Here is a 19,419-nt window from a genome sequence, read left to right as displayed (position 1 = left end):
CGCAATAAGAGGCCAATACAGAAACAATTTATATCAAGCCGCACATTCATAAGTATAAACGGTCCATCGTTTTCCACTTATCGAAATAGTCGACTCGACTGCAAATTTGACAATGTGTGTTTTGCTGTAAGACGATTCGATCACTGTAGTATTGCCAGTTCTTTCACGATTGTATAACGACACATAATTTATTGTTGATGTAAGGTAAAAAAATCTTTGAGACATTTTTGCAAAAACAGTTTAGTGATAATTGTATCTATCTTTTAAATTCACTTTTTTACATTCGCTTTTATTTAATTGTAATTTGCTTTTATTTATTTATATTTGCTGTCATATAACTACAAAATGGAAATTAGAGAATAATTATGAAGCTACAATACATATTTAATAATTTTTTTATTAAAAAAAAATTATTGTGTCTTTCTTTTAAATTTACTTTTATTTATTTATAATTTATTTTTATTTAGTTAGAGATTTATTTAGTTAGACATTTATTTTTATTTAGTTGTGATTTGCTATATTCTTATTTTATATATTTATTTTTATTTATTTATAATTTATCATTATATAATTGCAAAATTAAATTAAAATTAGAAAACAAATTATAGAGTTACAATACGTATTTAAAAAAAAATTGTATTCAAAATAAATAAAAAATAAATTCCGGTACCGGGAATCGAACCCGAGCCTCCTGGGTGAGAGCCAGGTATCCTAGCCACTAGACCATACCGGATTATGAAAGGTTCCTTGTGAATTTTAAAGAAATAATTAGCTATCGTACTTGAATTATACAATAAATTTATACATTATTGATAGTTTTGTATTTTTGTAAATATTATGTTAGCTAACCGCAATAATATATCATAACGATTCTATAAAATAACTCTGGAAATAGTCATAAATAAAAAAATTATTATTTCTATGTTTTGCATTCAGTAATATAAATAACATTATTAACAATAATAACAACTATTACATATATTTGCCATAACAATTAACAGAAAATCGTTTTTAAAAAAGTAAAAAAACATATCGTCTGTACTAATTGTAAGTTTCGAACCGACGACGTTTTAGATGATACACATTTCATGATAAATTCGGTACTCCGATCGTTATATTTATTAATTACTAAGGCAAAAAATATAATCAACAATTGCATAACTTGTAATAATGAGCAAAAGAATTTGTCAGAAGTGGGATTCGAACCCACGCCCTCAGAGAGGACCAGAAAGCCCCAAACTCGGTATTAAACCGAGAAGGTATGAACCTTGAGTCTGGCGCCTTAGACCGCTCGGCCATCCTGACAATCGATTACAAGTCTCTTAATAATGCAGATAAGCTGTACACAGCAGTGCACATGTTAAATTTAATGTAAGACACGTAATAATAAATATCCATGATTTATTAAATAATTCAATAATATAAAATAATTAATAATCTATAATATAATAATAATTGATAAGCCATAACATAAAATGTTTCATTACCAACACAAACTGTAAAAAAAAATCAATTATGCTTGCCATAAATTTTATGGAAAGCCCTTTTGTCTATAAAATGCGTATGAGATGAAAAATAATATATTGTAAAATTTTTAATAAATTCGAGAACAATTTAATTAATTATTTTCCATTGTGTTTTTTATTCACGGCGTTTTTGTGAGCAAAAGAATTTGTCAGAAGTGGGATTCGAACCCACGCCCTCAGAGAGGACCAGAAAGCCCGAAAAACTCAGTTTTTGAACAGAGAAGGAGTAAACCTTGAGTCTGGCGCCTTAGACCGCTCGGCCATCCTGACAATCGAACTCATCTTTCTTAAAATAATTACATGAATATTTATTCAATTTATAAATTTACATCGTTCATTAATATTATCTTTCAGATTACAAATAATTTTTTTATTTGTATATATATTTAATTTTTATATACATATATAACACCGAAAATATAAAATTTTAATTATTATTGTTAATTATGTTATTTACAAATTCTATATGAAATGCAAATGAGAGAGAGAGAGAGAGAGAGAGAGAGAGAGAGAGAGAGAGAGAGAGAGAGAGAGAGAGAGAGAGAGAGAGAGAGAGAGAGAGAGAGAGAGAGAGAGAGAGAGAGAGAGAGATACAATAAATATAATTTTATAATAAAAGTATTTCTTAATTAATAAAATAAAAATATATAAATTTCTAGATAAAAAAAATTAAATTGTAAAAAAAAGTTATGTTTCCGCCCGGGATCGAACCGGGGACCTTGTGCGTGTGAAGCACACGTGATAACCACTACACTACGGAAACTTACGAAAGAATCTTCTTCTGATTTTGAACATCTAGTTCCTTCAAGCTATTCTATTATAATTAAAGACTTTATTAATATGATATCACTTTATATTTAAAAAATTTCATTGAAATATATAAATTATAATAATTATATTATGTCTGAATTTTATATGTAGAAAAGTATAGATTTCAAACAATTGAAGCATTTCTATATTCTATTTTTTATACAAATATATTATCCTAATAATTAAATACATTATTAACTGAGAATTAATATTAAACATTTTATTCGATAATTAATATCGTCTAAAATGTTAGAAATAATTAAACATAAGTAATGTTACAAAAGATAAATATACATACTATATATAATAACATAATAGAATTTGTAGATTATCAATTAGAATATATATAAATATTTATTAATTTGATAAATAAAACAAATGAATTCGAACACAGTAGATATGTCATAAAATAGATCGTAAGAGGTACTGACTTATTGTTAGAAGAGTCGTATAATGGTAACAGAAATGTAACGCCGTTATGTCTGTAAACAAATCCGTGGGATACAATGCCATCCTTCACGAGAAAAACACAGCCGGCGTGCCAGAAATATTTCGGTATTCTTTGAATTGTAAATGCTACATGACATTAAATCGAGGCTGTTCATCGTCGCTTCGACGAATTTGTGGAATTTCTACGGTGCTTCTCTCCCTATTTTCGTCACGGTACAGAGATTTACAGTCTCATTCGAACAATGGTATTGCATTACAACAGTGATTAAACCGTGAGTTACAGTATTCGGATATTTCGGATTTGATCGACAGTGCCCATGATTTATTGACGCAACTGCGTGTTGCCAGTTGCTGTATTTCTTACGTTTTCTCGCTCAATATTTTATCGACGGAGGCTAATAATACATTAGAAGTTTAACCCACAGTAGGCACATCTATTTTATGATCTGTTTTCACCAACGCAGATTAACTTTAATTTCGGTTCAACTTACTCTTTGTTTTTTCTAATTCTAAAGATTAGAAAAAAAAACGAAGAGTAAGTTAAATTGAGATTAAAGTTAATTGATGGAAATGGGCATATTTAACCAAGATTGCGCGTTTATTGTAAAATACAATACCAGAGAGAGAAACCTAAAAGAGGTCATCCCGGCATAATAAATGTAACATTGAAAAACATTGATTTTAAACTAAATGGTATAATAAATTTCTATGGCAATTAATATACCTAAATATTTTTTTATATTTTTATTTTCATGTCACGCAATATGCAAACGCTGTATTATAACTTTGTTATATACGTAATAATTAGATAATTACTTATTACTTATTTTTTTATATTCGGCAAACGAGAATGGATTAAAATGGATTGAAATTTTTTTCTATCCGAATGCGTATTTTAAAAAAATAACGAATACCTTTTTTTTGGATTTAATTGGATTCAATTAGATTCAATTGGATGCAATTGGATTAAAAAACTGCTTTTCCTATTCAAAATTTTGAATTGACGTATTCACAATACACAGAAAAAGCTAATATTATTTTTAGATTGAAAGACATAGAGATATGCTCCGTGCAATTCCTATAAATGAATAAAACTGTATTCAGGATTGAAAAGCGTTCATTTAACATTCATGAATCAATATTTCTGAAAATTTGAATTCATTTCAATTCATTTCAATCCATTCGTTTGCCGGATTGTATTATCCAATTTGTAATAATTATTTACATTCAAAATTAATTGTTCTTTATTATATTGTTCAACAGTTTAGGAAACGTATCAAAATCCGTACAAAAATATAAAAAATGTTTAGCGTTCAAAATATGATATGAATATGTACCCATACATTAATAAAAGAATTAACAAATATTTATAATAATTAATTAGAACGTTATATTTTACTTTACTTTATACTTTAAAATATGTACTCATAAACATTTTACAAAATTATCCTAATAAAAGGGTGTTTTTTTTCATGTACATATCATATAAATAATGATTTTATGTTTTAAAACGTGTACTCGATCATAAACTTCATAAAGTTATCATAAAGGAGTGTTTTATGTATCACATAAATAATGATTAACTCACATTATGTTCCATAAAAGGTGTAGTTCTTATACGCCTTTTAACATCCCGTTGGCAAAGTGTTGAGATTTGCGGGTAATGCAGGCGTTTGAACGAACGAGAGACGCGTTTAATTAAAAATGTACAGATCGTGTAAGCATTCTCACGGATCTCGTCACGCATTACCAATTCGTTCACGTACAAAAATCGCAACAGACGTTAATTTTCCCTCTCTCATCCCGAAATTTCGCTCCAAATGCGGCGACTGTCGCTCTTGCCCACCTTTCTTGAAACTCATTTAACGCGCCTCTTCCACGAAGCACCCGCAGCCGGTTTGGTTTAAAAGGGAGAGAAGATCTGATGCTTATATACTTACTGAAGAATCTCGAGGGCGAGCAGACATTAACGAATATAATCATATAGTGGATTAAAAAATTAGTATGGCGAGTTGTTCCTAAGTTGCCGTACAATTGCTGAAGAAATATATCGTGTATCTTTAAAGTTAATTCAACTATATATTTAATTTTTAATGTTTCTTGATTTTCAAATATACATGTTATATAATAATGTATATATATCTTCACACTTGAATATACAGTTACAAAATTGTAATTGTCCGGACAATTGTGCGCCATTATATATCGATACTTTCCTTAAATTGCTAGCCAAGTGTCAAAAATCGTGAAATTGTTAAAAATGTTTACACACCCATAATGTTTTACTAGGCATTAATAATTTATGTTTATATTTGAAGAACTGATTGTAAAGCTATGTTGTCACACTATTCCCAAAATGGATCTGTCTGTTATACCATTACAGTATTTGAGCATATCGTAAAGATCTTATCATACTACGCATTGGAGATTGAAGATTACGAATTAGCTAAGATTAGAATTCGATCAGTTAGATAACTTTAATTTTAATCCGTTTCGTTCTGATTGGCTAAATTCTAATCTTTATTTCGCCTATGGGAATTGGAGATTAAATGGAAGATTATAAAGATATCTATCTGATCGAATCCTAATCTTTAATTCGCAGTTATAATCCTTAATCTTCAATGCGTATATAATGTAACATGAGCTTTACGGTACCATGTACTATGATGGTCGCGGATCGGTGGGCGACCATCAAGTATCAAACTCAGACGTCGGCGAGAGATTACGCGCATCTGCGGGACATAGCTACCAATTCGTGGGTATCGTACCATGAAATGCATCTCTCGCCACTTAGCGGACGAGAATTTGGGACGACGATGTGCGTGTTGATAACGTTATGCGACACTTGCATTTGCACGCGTTCCAGAACGCGGTCGTACGACCCGTCTCTTTGGCGGATATTGATGATGCGGGAGTCCATTTACATTTATACTCGGCCTCACTACATTGATCGCTGCATTAACTCCATTAACATTCTGATAATGAAACACTTGAACCTGTAACAGTAACACATTTTTTTGTAACACTGCATTGAACAAAAATTACTAAATTTTAATAAATATTTGTTTAAGTAGTTTAAATATTTGTTTAAGTATATTAATTATTGAATCGTGTACATAATAATATTATCGGATATTAGCTTAGTCACAAATTCAATGTTTCTTCAATGAAAATTTGATACAAGATCATTATTTGTTTCAACTTTTATCAATGTTGAAGCAGCGACTATCTCTCGCATTGTAATATCCAATATTTATGTAAGAGGACATTCGACACGTTTCGTATACAGTTCTACCAAAAGGTCGCGCGATAAGACATAATCCGATTTAGAAAGTTAAACATATAAATCTGTTTCATCTTCGTGCTCATGTCGCACTCAAATCTATGAAAGTCGTTTTTTAGATACTAAGCTACGAAAGTCAACTTTCGAAGCGTTATATACATACATATATATATGCAAAGGAAGAACATAATTTTGCAACTCTTGCTTATGAATCAATGCGTGTCCAGGATAAGAAGTTTAGTAGAAAGCAAGAAAGTTAAGTAAGTTAAGTAATATTCGATTTATTTACAAAATTACAATAAATTATATGTCGGAAGGGGATCGATGCGATCTTTGAGTCAGTCATAGTGACTGGGGAATCATCACTAAATAATCGAGACTATTCTACACACCTGAATATTAACTCTCACTCAACCAAAAAATGCAGACGAAATATTTTCTAACAAAATATTATAATATTAGTTTCGCGAAATATACTGCGATATTGTATGTATATACTTTTATATCATTTATATATATATATATATATATATATATATATATATAATTATATTATATTACATAAAATAAAAAAAATAATTCCACATGTATCAGAAAATGTTATGGTTTTTTTACGTGTCTAACAAAAATTTCGATAGTGAGAGAGTTAATAATACGGAGATCAAACATTCCTTCCGAATACACGAACAATATATAAATAGTCAAAGGTAATCGCGGGGTATAGCAAGATATTATGCATATTGTTATCGATGTGTCCAGGAAATACAATAATTGAACATAGTTGCAAGAATTCTAATATATTCTAATCAGACTCGTAATTCTTAGGCAATACATTTTTTAATAGCTCAATTTCAAATGCAGCGATATAATTTTTGGACTACATTTATCATCATTTAAAAGCTGTCTGTGAAATTAATTTGAGTATACATTGCTTAATGTTAAACAACAATTGAGCACCACTATTCGCACGAGGTTTGCAAACCTCCAAATTTTCCTGTCGCGTAAATCAGAACGAAGTGATCGTATTATATCGTCGACATGACAATTGTTTTACTACATCAACTGCTGAAATAATTACATATTGTAACGAACGGCATGCAGATAGGCTTTCGCACGCGAACGAGATTTCCACAGATATTACGGCTAAATATATTAAATTATATGAGAGCTTGAAACTATGCCCTGCAATAAATACAACATGGAAATTGCATGCAGTTAAATTCGTATCCAAGAATAATACATCCCTTAACATTTAAGTGAGATGAGGTGACCAGATTTCTCAGACAACAAATGTATCGTTTATTTGACGTAATTAATTGGTCATTCTTAACGAATCTAATGCCCTATCATCGTAAAAGTGACGTGGATTTGTCATAGACACATAACATCATATTAATCAATGTTAAAAATACATCATTATTTTTATATTATTAACGGCATCAATGAATAACATTATTAATTGATTACTAATAACATTACGAATACGTCGTCAATTAATTATTTATCTGACGTCAATAAGTATGACGTAAATATTGTCATAAATAACGTTATTAATTGGTAAAAAAGATAATGTCATTATTACATCTTAAATAGATCACGTGACGTGATCTATAATTCAAAATGACTAACTATTGATGTTAAAATGATTATAGTTTGCCTAGATTAATTTTCTTAAAAACTTTGTTTTGGAAAAAGAAAATAAAAAATATTGTGAAAATAAAGATAAGAAGTCTTAAAGTTCATTATTTTTACATTTTTTTTTGTAGTCTATCTTATAAGGATATAATTAATATAAATTTAACTAATGCAGTAAAAAATATAACTGCAAAAATAAAACTTTTTGGGATATTCTGAACACCTCATCTACTAACTTGCACATCTTTACATCACTTACTTAAAGATTAATAAATATAATTATCAAATTTATTTTTAAGTTGCCTGATAACCAAAAATATACTGAATGTATTTTTAAAATGTAAAAATGTATAAAAATACAGAAGAGGTAATTGTTTCACGCAGAAAAACTATTATCACATAATCTATGTATAGATCTAAGAAACTATACTGTGTTAAAAAAAGAAATGCTTTTATACAATCTATCGTGAATATTTGAGACAAGAAATTACGGAGATGTAATATGTAAACAGAGTGTACAATAAAAAATTCGAATCGTCTGTAAATATATAATAACAAATAAAGATACTTAACAAATTCACTTTTTCCTCTTATCGCTATCTCTGTCGGTTGTCTTTTCAATTATCAATTTGTTTCGTTTCCTCGTTATAGTCGTCGATCGAGTACTCGGCGTGATCTGTTTTAATCCTTGCTGTTGCAGAATTTTACATGGACTAGCTGCACGTGGTGGTGTTGTACCCTTGAGAAGAGCTTCGACATCCGCCAATCGTTTTTTGAGCGCTCTATTTTCCTTTTTGAATCTTACAAGCTCAGAATCCTTATCCAATCGTTCGTAACCGGAGCTGCTTGTCTCCTCCGCAAAGTGCCTAAACACGTGATGCAACTTATCTTCGTACTGCCTCTGCATTAAAATCATTCGTTTCTCGGCTTCCATTAGTCGCCAATCCTGATTCGTGATGTGAGCCTCGAGTTCGGTTATTTGAACTTCCAGATTTTTCGAGCTTTCCTTCAAGTCGATCACCTTGCGAAAATATTTCATAAATAACGTTATTATTTCACCGTGTGAAAGTTTCTTCAAACGCTCCGTCAACATTCTCTCGCCCTTCTCGCGTTGTGATTGATTCTCATCAAAATCCTTCCGTCCGCAAATCATCTCATTTTTGTGCTCGATCATCGCATCGATGGCTTCGATGGTCTCACCGCATTCTAGCAGTTTACGTTCTTCGACCATCGTCAGAGTTCTATCCTTTTGAAACTTCTCATCTAAGTCGCATTTTTCGTCCACTAAACAATCTCGAGTGCGCCTCAAATTCCTAATCTCGTGTCGTAACGCTTCTTTCTCGTCCATATCAGCGGTTCTCTCTAGATCCATTGATTTCTCTTTTAGAACGTGATCCAGATGAGATATCCTTGCACTAACATCCATCAAATTCTTCATCTTATCTGAACAATCAACTTTTGATTTCATATTGTGTTTTTCATCCTCGCTCTCCGATTGCATTTCCTTCAATTTGGATGCAGTTAGATTATATTTCTCCTCAAGTTCACGAATCTTTTGCTGATCCTTAGCCAACTCGTCCTCCAACTGCTTCTTACGTTCCTCTTCTCTCTTCAATTGCCGCTTTAATTTATCCATTTGCTTCTTCGACGTATTTAACGAGGCTTCCAATTCCAAGACTTTCTTCGCGGAATCACCTGCTATTTGCTTTATCATATCTATATCCATCATTCGTTTCTCATAATGTATCGCTATATTTTTCATTAATTCAATTTCTTTCTTGTGTGTCTTTTCATCATCCTTGTACATATGTGCATTTTCCGCTTGTGCCAATTGTGTTCTCGTGTTGTAATACTCCTCTTCCAGTTTACTACGTTTACGTTGGAATTTTTGCTTCGCGCTGGTGCGCGTATCGGAATTCTTTATCATATCTGCTATGAAACGTTGCTTAATCTTAATTGTCGTTTGCAGTTCTTCGATACGTTTATGCGCTCCATCCAAATTTGATTGAATTTTCTTCACTTGCGTCTGTTTCGCCTCGTTATTTAGCGTTAGAGCTTTCAACTCTTTAATAGGTTCAGGCATTTCCGTGTTCTTAAGAGCCTCAAGTAATAGATCGGGTGAATTATCGTTTTGTATTGCAACAAAATTGTCGTTAATGATATTATTAGTAATATTTACTTCTGACTCACGATTACCCAACATGTAAGGATTGATATATTCTGAGATACGATTTTCAAGGATTTGATTTTGGCAAGGTTTCAGGCTGTCATTAAAAGCTAATACTTCGTTACACATATCGGAACCAGGTAGCATCGAGTTTCTCCTGGAATTTGGATTTCTTATCGGTATGGGACGAGATATCGGTACGTAATTATTATTTACGGATCTCGTCACTGGAGATATAATCGCAATGTTTGCCTCTCTGAAATCATCCTTTGTAGAATCGACAATTCTATCCGTCTCCAATTTAAATTTACTCATGCATTCGTCCAGCTTCTCCAAAAAATCTGGATTTTCCGAACTCACGTCACTTTGATCGTCGTCTTCCTCCTCGTCATCCTCTTCCTCTTCCTCATCATCATCAACATCAGATATTTCACTCTCTGAACTGGAGGTACAATTGGGATTGAGCTTAAGTTTCGTTTGATTCGCAGATTCGTCAGTTTTTTCATCAGTCTCAGTTACTTCCTCAATGCGTTCCAACGATCTTCTGGTATTTTCCGCATATCCCTGCAAACTGGTACTCTCATCGCTGGCTATACATTCCTCGTACTCCTGTTTCATGCACAGCCACTGCTCAATTTGATCTTGATCAGTGTGTGGCAGAACATTACTTGTCATGAGTTTCGTAAACAGACCTTCTGCATTAGAAACTAACTTGGACCATTGAGAAGCAGCAAACTCCAATCTGAATAGATCTGCGCTAGAACTACGTTCACCGGAAGTAGCAGGCGTCATTGTGTCGTGCACCTCCTCGCCAGTCTGCTCAGTTTCTTCTTCAATCAGCCGATGACGTTCATGATCGTGATCGTGGTAGGATGGCATCATATCAATATATGGCATGCAACATTGATGATCTGCTATCGGCTGATGTTGAATCCACGGGCTATAATGCATCATTTTACTCATATGATCTCATCTAACAAGACACACGTCCATTCGAATACAAGCTAATCTGCACCTGTAAAATGTCATTTTTTATCGTCTGTTTCATTGATTAAATAACTATTGCAGCATATGAACATTATTTCTTTCCAATCATATTTTTACATCTTCTGCCTGCAATTTGGATTTTTCTGTTTCAAAAAATTTGAAAAAATTCTAAATAAATTATAAGAATAAGGGTTATACTTTTCAATATCTTTATTACGTGACGTAAAGTTTTTTAATTCAAATTAAAACTTAGGCTGTATGTTTACATAATAATTTACATCTATATATATTGATATTAATATAAACTATGTTTTGTGTCATCTATATAAACAATGTATGGATTATTGAAGCCTATGTTCTTTGTCGTTAAACTAAAATTTCTATCTGGCTTATGTTTATTTATTAATACTAAAGTCGAATATATTAACAATCATGAAACTTAAGTACATACTCCTTTCTTTCTATTATCCAATTTATATATTTTTCATTATTTATATTGTCTACACAAAAAAATTAATCTAAATTTAACATAAACAATACATAAATATTCCATATAAACGTAATTTTGAATATATAAAAGAATTCTGATTAAAACGTTTAAATTGAAATTTGAGAAAAAATGAGAAATAAAAATATAAGAATAAAATTTCATTCGTGTCAAAAAAAAATCCAGATTGTAGATAGTCGTGTAAAAAAAATCCAGATAGACAGTTAATCTCGCTATTTAAGCGAAGTATTGAATTACATAAGCATAGAAAGAGATTAAAATAAAATCAGTAAATAATACTTACAAGTGAAATTCCTAACCTATCAGGACTTCCCATGTCTCAGAACTATGTCTCGGAATTCCTTATCTCACGGAAGAGCCGTAACACATATTTTATATTGCATACGCTTTACGATTTCATGAATTAAACGTCATATTTTTAACGATTATGAGATTACATCGTTATGTGTTTGCAAGCTTTCTTTCAGCTGGCTTGACAGGAATTGATGTCAGCTAACGTAGAGCGAATTTACGCAGCCGCGCCAAGAACGGAAATTGCATAAACGTCAGATTTGTTCTCTATACTCTCTGTAGTAGCATTACTTCGCAGTTAAATCTTCACTTGAAACGGAGATTTACGACATAGCGCCTCTGTGTACAAAATGTGTACAACATACATTAAACTACGTGGCTATGTTTAAATATTTACAACGGATAACACGCAGTGTCTACGCAAATTTTTCTCTGAATTTTTCATAATTTTCAGAATTTTTATTTAAATCTCAAAATTTGCTAAATGTTTAATATAACGCTTCTCTCCTTTGATTTTCATAGAATTATATTCTGAGAAAGAAAATCGTCGCACAAATCTCGTATGGTATTCGATTGGTTGATATCGTCTTGAAAGCAGAAATCGCATTGTCCGGTCAACAGTAAACCTCGTTATGAGTGTCTCAGATGGCATCTCGCACGTTGCTATGCATGTCATTTTCGTTGCTATGGTAAACTTGACAAGTGTTTATATCAAAAACGTGACAGCTTTGACAGTTCGCTTCGAATGTTATTTCTCGCTGTAAAACACGGTACTTATTTTCTCACAACTACATCACATGGAACAGTATGAGAGAAAATCGTTACTTTATGTAAAAGTATCTTTTGATTCCTTACTTTTGCTCATAAATCATTTGGTTAGAAAGATTTTAGTCAAAGTTAAGGTCTTAACAGAAAGCTGATTTATACGGCCATTCTACAATAAGCTATTAGTCTTAAATCAGAAGTCAGAGACTAAAAATTGACGACAGTGATTGGTCAATTTTTAGCTTCTGACTTCTGATTTATGACTAACGGCTTATTGTAGAAGGCCCATTAAAACTATAAGTCAGGTTTTCTGTGGCCCTTACAATTGATTATAAATGAAATACTTTGATTTCAGAGCTTTACATCAATTCTGTGAAAGAACTCCAGGAAGACTGACATAAACCAGCAATGTTCGTTTATCTGAGCAAGAAGATTTCAATACCAAACAACTTTCGATTAAACTGCATAGCATGGAATCAGAAGGACGGATACATTGCAGTGGGAGGAGAAGATGGTCTTTTAAAAGTTCTTCGAGTAGACTCCAATGTCAACGGGTCGCACAGCGATGGGAAATCTCGAGGCTTGGCTGCGGCAAGCAATCTGAGCATGAATCAACCCCTGGAGGGTCACAATGGACATGTTCAAGTAGTGACGTGGAATGAGGAATATCAGAAGCTGACATCGAGTGACCAGAATGGAGTCATTATCGTTTGGATGCTGTATAAGGGTTCGTGGTATGAAGAAATGATAAATAATCGCAACAAGTCTGTGGTGAAAGGTATGGCTTGGAGCTCTGATGGTCAAAAGATATGCATAGTCTATGAGGATGGAGCTGTGATCGTCGGATCTGTCGATGGTAACAGAATCTGGGGTAAGGAATTGAAAAATGTATCCCTTTCTGCTGTACAGTGGTCTCCAGATGGAAAATTGCTTTTGTTTGGTTTGAAAAGTGGAGAGCTTCATCTCTATAATAATCAAGGCGTATTTCTGACAAAACTGAATATTCCCTCACAGAATACCTCCCAGTTTCAAACCATAATGGCACTACAGTGGTACGATGGAAGGAACGGTTACGTTGCCATGGACTGTCCGACTCTAGCTATTTGTTATCGCAACGGTAGGATTCTATTGATGCGAGATACCAGCGATGACAATCCAATTATGTTGGAGACCGGAGTGACCACTTCGTGGTGCAACTGGAATAGCTGTGGCTCTCTCTTGGCGATAACAGGCATGATGCCGTTACTCAGTAACGGGGAAACGAAGGACATGAATGTTATACAGTTTTACACGCCATTCGGCGAGCATATGAGAACCCTGAAGGTACCAGGACGGGAAGTAACGTGTTGCACTTGGGAGAAAGGTTCCCTCCGAGTCGCTTTGTCTGTCGACTCCCACATATACTTTGCGAACATTCGTCTGGACTACAAATGGACGTACTTCAGCAACACGGTCGTTTTCACGAACGAAAAAATTGGTAAAGATGGCACCTGCGTGACGTTCTGGAACACGAGCAGCAACACGTGTTGCACTAAGTACGTGAGATCTTTGATATCGATAGCCTCGCATGGGGAACACTGCGTACTCTCCGTAAGAAACGATCCCACCCAGGCTACTGAGCAATTCGCCCTCCTCGTTTGCAACACCATCGCCACACCGATAGACTCCAAGTTCTTGGATCTGGAACCGTTGTACCTTACCATGACGTCCAATATGGTCGTGGCCGCGTCTAAGAACAATTTCTTGATTTGGAACTTCCGCGCGCCCCGTAACTCGACGTTGCACCCGAGCAGGATGCGCAAGTACAAGATCTATCACGTGGACGAGACGCCGACCGGCGTGACCGAGGTCATTCAGGATTTGGACAAGGACGGCGCATTCGAGACCCCCATCAGTACGAAGGCCACCATGGATCCGATCTGCTGCGTTTACGCCACCGAAAAGACTCTTCTGGTCGGCCGAGACTCGGGGATGATTCAACGGTATTCTCTGCCACAGATAACGCTCGTGAATCGATATAATACTGTATGCAGATTGCACAGAATCGCCATTAATTGCGATTCCACGCGCGTTTCCATCCTGGACGCCAATGGTATACTCTCTATGTTGGATCTGGATCTGCAAAAACCCGATTCGCGAGACGGAGACTCGAGTGAGGATATATCTAAGTTTGAGAGAAAAGATGTATGGGCTATGTGCTGGGCACAGGATAATCCCTCGCTCTTGGCGATTATGGAGAAGACTAGGATGTATGTTCTGAGAGGATTGGATCCCGAAGAGCCTATAGCTTGCTCCGGATATATTTGTTCTTTCCAAGACTTGGAGATACGCTGCGTTTTACTGGACGATCTCATGCTGAAGTCCGACGACATGCGAAAGGACTTGATTGTGGACTTGGAAGTAAAATCTCTAAGAGACACAAGGGAGCTGTTGGCCAAAGTGGGTCTGAAGGAAGCCAACAATTTCATCCAGGACAATCCGCACCCGCGTCTTTGGCGTTTATTGGCCGAGTCGGCGTTGACAAAGCTGGACTTAGAAACAGCGGAGAACGCCATGGTGCGCTGCACGGATTATCTGGGTATACAGTTTATCAAGCGTTTACAAAACGTGCACAACGATCAGCTGAAGAAGGCCGAAGTTGCGGCGTTTCTTGGTAACTACGACGAGGCCGAGAAGCTTTACCTGGACATGGACAGGAGAGACCTGGCAGTTGCCCTGCGCCAAAAGCTGGGCGATTATTTTCGGGTTGTGCAATTAATGAAAATGGGCATTGGCGGTTCGGATAAACAAATGGAGCACGCGTACAACAAGATTGGTGATTACTTCGCCGAGAGACAGAACTGGGAGAGTGCAAAAGAGTACTACGAGAAAGGTAGAAATTTGGAGAGACTTATTCAATGCTATTATAAATTAGAAGATTTCGTTCAGCTAGCGGCAACTGTGGACCAACTACCGGATAAGAGTCCCATCTTGAAGACCGTAGCGAGAATGCTGGCTTCGGTGGGAATGTGTCCACAGGCTGTGGCAGCTTACATTAAATACGGCGACGTAAAGCTGGCCGTAGATATATGCGTGCGTCTGAATCACTGGGACCAAGCTGTCGATCTGGCGAAAACTTACAAGATGGCACAGATCGGCGAGTTGTTGAGTAAATACGCCAATCATTTATTATCGAACGGTAAGCATCTGCAGGCAATCGAGTTGTACAAGAAGGCCAACTACAACTTGGAAGCAGCTAAATTATTGTTTCATCTTGCCGAGGAGCAAGCTAAGTCCAAGTCGCATCCTCTGCGCGTGAAAAAGATATACGTTCTCGCGGCCTTGCTGATTGAGGACCACATCAATAGCGTTCCTGCAATAAAAGGTGGTCGCAGCAACGTTGTCATGGGTCTTACTGAAAGCAACGAGGACACCAAGATTATAGAAAACGCCTGGCGAGGCGCCGAGGCATATCACTTTCTTCTGCTCGCGCATAGACAGTTGTACGATGGCAGTTTTGATGCCGCGATGAAGACTGCTCTGCGACTAAGAGACTATGAGGATATATTGGAAGTAGAAGACATCTACTGTTTATTGGCGCTATCAAGCGCTGTTAATCACGCATTTGCTACCTGTTCAAAGGCTTTTATAAAATTGGAAGGGCTCGAGACGATCTCGGAGGCGAAGAAAGAGGAATATGAGGAACTGGCAGTGGATATCTTCACGAAGCATACTCCGAAGGATTCCCGTAACAACAAGGCGGAATGCGTCAACTGCGAAACTCTGGTACCTGACTGGTGCACCGCGTGCCCGAATTGCTCGACCAGATTCCCCGCTTGTATCGTCTCGGGCAAACCGCTGATGGATCTCAGCATCGCATGGATCTGCACTGTTTGCCGACATCATGTCGCAACCGAACGCGATGTTGTTAACATAAATGCCTGCCCTTTGTGTCACAGTACCATCACGTACATGTAGGCTAAAATATGTAGGAATAATTTAGCAATCTGTTGAATTTTTATTTGCTAAAATTTTACGATAAATGGTAAGCCTTTATATTTTGATAACTGTGCAATGAGAATGAATAAGGGCATTTCAGTTTTAGCTCACGATTTCGCGCAAAAAACGTAAAGTCAACAATAAAATTGTAATACTTGTTGGTTTCCACGATCCATATATGAGTCAAATGTGAATTAATTAGAAGATAATTTAATAAGAATTAAAAATAGATAAAATGTTGATATTCTCGTGCCTTAATATTGAATAATTAATACGGGGACACTAACAAGAATGATCAGTGCAATTGTTAAAAGTGTGCAAGTTTTTCCTTTATGCACACTGATATATTTTTTACAATCTCATGTATAAATGGGATTTTCATCCGCTTTTAACGATGATATTCATTTTATATTTTTTTTTTTTTATTAGAATGAATCGTACTTGATATCACATGCCAGATCATGAATATTAATTTGCAATAGGTTTGATTGAAATGAAATAACATCGTTAAAGCGAATATATTTATCGAATGACAAAACGTAATCTAATGGGAATCTAATTTTAATGGTTTGTCATTGCATATGCATTACTGACATTCTGACTAAGCGCACCTGTTATTCCGTCCAAAATGTAATGAGTCTTTAACGAGTGGAATCTCGTTAGTTTTGTCATGTCTTTAAACTTTATATACATAAGTGCGGATATCTTTGTCACGTAGTTTTGATATCACAATTATGCAGCTAGTGATTTTTAGGTCTGACGTAATTGATCTCTCATTATCGGAATCTCATATTATGTTATCTTCTTTTGTTACGTATAATGATATAATCATTTATTAATTAGAAATTTATATGAAGATATAATTCTGAATTGTATAGATATTTATGTGAAGGTAAAAAAAGAGATGTAATTATTATGACGCAGATTTCTGAATGGAATCACAGATTTCTATATCGAAGTAGAAACTTCGAGTTGATCTCCGATTTCTTGAAAAATGTATCGTAGCATATATATATGATTACTTGTTTATTTGTAATAATCTAATTTGATGAAAATATAGTACAATTTCATATAACAATCTTTTACTAGATAGATCTTCTTTTTCTCTTAATGTATCATTCTCTTAATATATCATAATAGAATTTATTTAGTTATGCTATTCTGAATTGTCTTCTGAATTGTCTACAATTCAATTTTAATCGGTACTTTTATTTAAAAAAAGATGCTTTTAATCGAATGGAATTTTCGTTTTATGGATGCACGAAAAAGGTCAAAAGATATTTTGGCAAAAAATATTTATGTTGTGAATTTTTCATCCATTTTATTGTACATAAAACATAAAACATTAATGATTACTAATCGTATTTATTTTTTATATATAGTGTAATGTGCCAATTTTGCCTTAATTTTTTATTTAGTAACTTTTTATCAATGGAACAAAAGAATAACATTAATTTTTTAGTGAATAATTTCGAGGGACAGAATAATTTTTTATGTGAATTTATTTCGTAGTTATAATATTTGATATTTGATACTTGTGATTTTTACATCAGATTAGATCAAAATGCTTAATATAACATGAGAGAATATATATTTCTGATGTATCGTATTAACAAAATTTTAATAATATTTTACAACAAATAATATAAGATATTTATATGAATATATGTATATAAAAATACTTGTTCCACCGAATATATATTGCGTGAATAATTAACAAAGTAACAATTATAATTTTAGGTCAGCGAATGTTCAGACAAAAATATCTAAAGACTCTTGTCGAATAAAAATAAAATTAAGTAAAGGGCATGTAAGAGTTAAAAACAGTAAAAATTTAATAAACACACGTCAATTTTTTAATACATATTCTCGATATCGTTATACTAAAAATAAATAGATGGTGCAACATATGAAATATAAAATAACTACGACAATAAAAATTATATGTTTCGGCTTCTTGATCGAGCCATCTTCAGATGAAAATCGTAGTCGTAATAAAGTGAAACGATAAATCACGTAAAAATAAGAATAAAGTAAGTTAACCGTCTCCGATGGATCATACATTGACCGACAGAAATTGTTCTCAAATAGAGTTGCTTGACTGAATGTTAAAATTACCGTGAGTCATCGGAGAAGTCACGAAGTATAAAAATATTAAAAATATGTGTCCAGTGATGGTCAATAACATTCTAACAAAGAATCAATCGCATAGTTAACAAATGAGGTGGCCAGACTAACACATGTCAACGTTACAAAAGATCAACGACGATTCATCAGTCATCGTTGATCTTTTGTTAACTATGCGATTACTATCATGCTAAATAATGACCATTGTCACGGGCATCCGCAAGATTTTTTCTTCAAGCGAAGAGTTTTGTCTCACATAAAAAAAAATGTTCAAATCTTTTCTTCCTTGATGATTCTACAATTCCTATAGTATCGAGTTAATGATCTTTTTTTTTCGTCACTTATTCATTTCTAATGTTTATATCTTTGGTTAAAAGCTTCTTCACCACGACAAGGTATATAGATGTATGTCGAAGAGGGTATTTTGTTTTTTTAGAATTTTTTATTTTTTTGGATTTTTGTATTTAAAAATTTTTTTTTATTTTTATTTTTTAGTACTTTTTTAATTCTTTATTAATTTTACATTTTTTCATTTTTCTCAAATAAAAAAACTAATTTCTCCTCGTTCTGCCCAAATTTATCTATCTTTTTTTATTTAATCACTCTAAAATTTTTATTCAACACGTGTCTCTCGATCAGGGGGAGACAAATGCCTCCCCCTCCCTTGTTCTCCTTTTTCCCCCTTCTGAATTCACCCATAACTATTATAAAAGGCGAACATATATTATAGTATATATTACTTAAAATATGTAAAATTCCAGACACAATATTTATAAATATTTTGGCAAATATTTTTGTGGTCTTGGATTACGCAGATCAAAAACATTATTATAAATGTTATGAAATATTTATTACAAATGTTGTAGTAAATGCTATGAAAATACTTAATAAC

The 19,419-nt window shown here is 33.7% G+C and overlaps 2 protein-coding genes and 4 non-coding genes across 12 annotated transcripts; 1 reads left to right on the top strand and 5 right to left on the bottom strand.

Moving 5' to 3' along the window:
- The first annotated feature begins 96 nt into the window (after positions 1-96).
- Positions 97-17,478, top strand: Oseg4 (intraflagellar transport protein Oseg4). 7 transcript variants are annotated; one of them, XM_087411955.1, is made up of 2 exons: positions 97-199; positions 12,778-17,478. In XM_087411955.1, the coding sequence occupies exon 2, from the start codon at positions 12,831-12,833 to the stop codon at positions 16,377-16,379; it is 3,549 nt and encodes a 1,182-aa protein (XP_087268081.1). In that variant the 5' UTR covers positions 97-199; positions 12,778-12,830; the 3' UTR covers positions 16,380-17,478. The 7 variants fall into 7 exon arrangements, with proteins under 7 accessions (XP_087268081.1, XP_087268079.1, XP_087268083.1 ...); XM_087411953.1 differs by having other exon boundaries at positions 99-204; XM_087411957.1 differs by lacking the exon at positions 97-199 and adding an exon at positions 12,166-12,346.
- On the bottom strand, positions 662-733 carry TRNAE-CUC (transfer RNA glutamic acid (anticodon CUC)). Its single transcript has one exon. It is a non-coding gene; the product is annotated as a tRNA-Glu (tRNA).
- On the bottom strand, positions 1,186-1,305 carry TRNAL-CAA (transfer RNA leucine (anticodon CAA)). Its single transcript has 2 exons — positions 1,268-1,305; positions 1,186-1,230 (listed from the first exon to the last, which is right to left on the bottom strand). It is a non-coding gene; the product is annotated as a tRNA-Leu (tRNA).
- Positions 1,674-1,796, bottom strand: TRNAL-CAA (transfer RNA leucine (anticodon CAA)). The gene is made up of 2 exons: positions 1,759-1,796; positions 1,674-1,718 (listed from the first exon to the last, which is right to left on the bottom strand). It is a non-coding gene; the product is annotated as a tRNA-Leu (tRNA).
- TRNAV-CAC (transfer RNA valine (anticodon CAC)) lies at positions 2,217-2,289 on the bottom strand. The gene has a single exon. It is a non-coding gene; the product is annotated as a tRNA-Val (tRNA).
- On the bottom strand, positions 6,331-11,928 carry cos (kinesin-like protein costa). Its single transcript, XM_011058795.2, has 2 exons — positions 11,650-11,928; positions 6,331-10,886 (listed from the first exon to the last, which is right to left on the bottom strand). Exon 2 carries the CDS (start codon positions 10,832-10,834, stop codon positions 8,282-8,284), a length of 2,553 nt encoding a protein of 850 aa, XP_011057097.1. The 5' UTR covers positions 10,835-10,886; positions 11,650-11,928; the 3' UTR covers positions 6,331-8,281.
- Positions 17,479-19,419: the final 1,941 nt, after the last annotated feature.

Source organism: Acromyrmex echinatior, chromosome 12 (genome assembly GCF_024713525.1).
Source record: "Acromyrmex echinatior isolate Ae372 chromosome 12, ASM2471352v2, whole genome shotgun sequence".
Classification (NCBI taxonomy): Eukaryota; Metazoa; Arthropoda; class Insecta; order Hymenoptera; family Formicidae; genus Acromyrmex; species Acromyrmex echinatior.
This window is presented reverse-complemented; position numbering and strand designations above follow the sequence as displayed.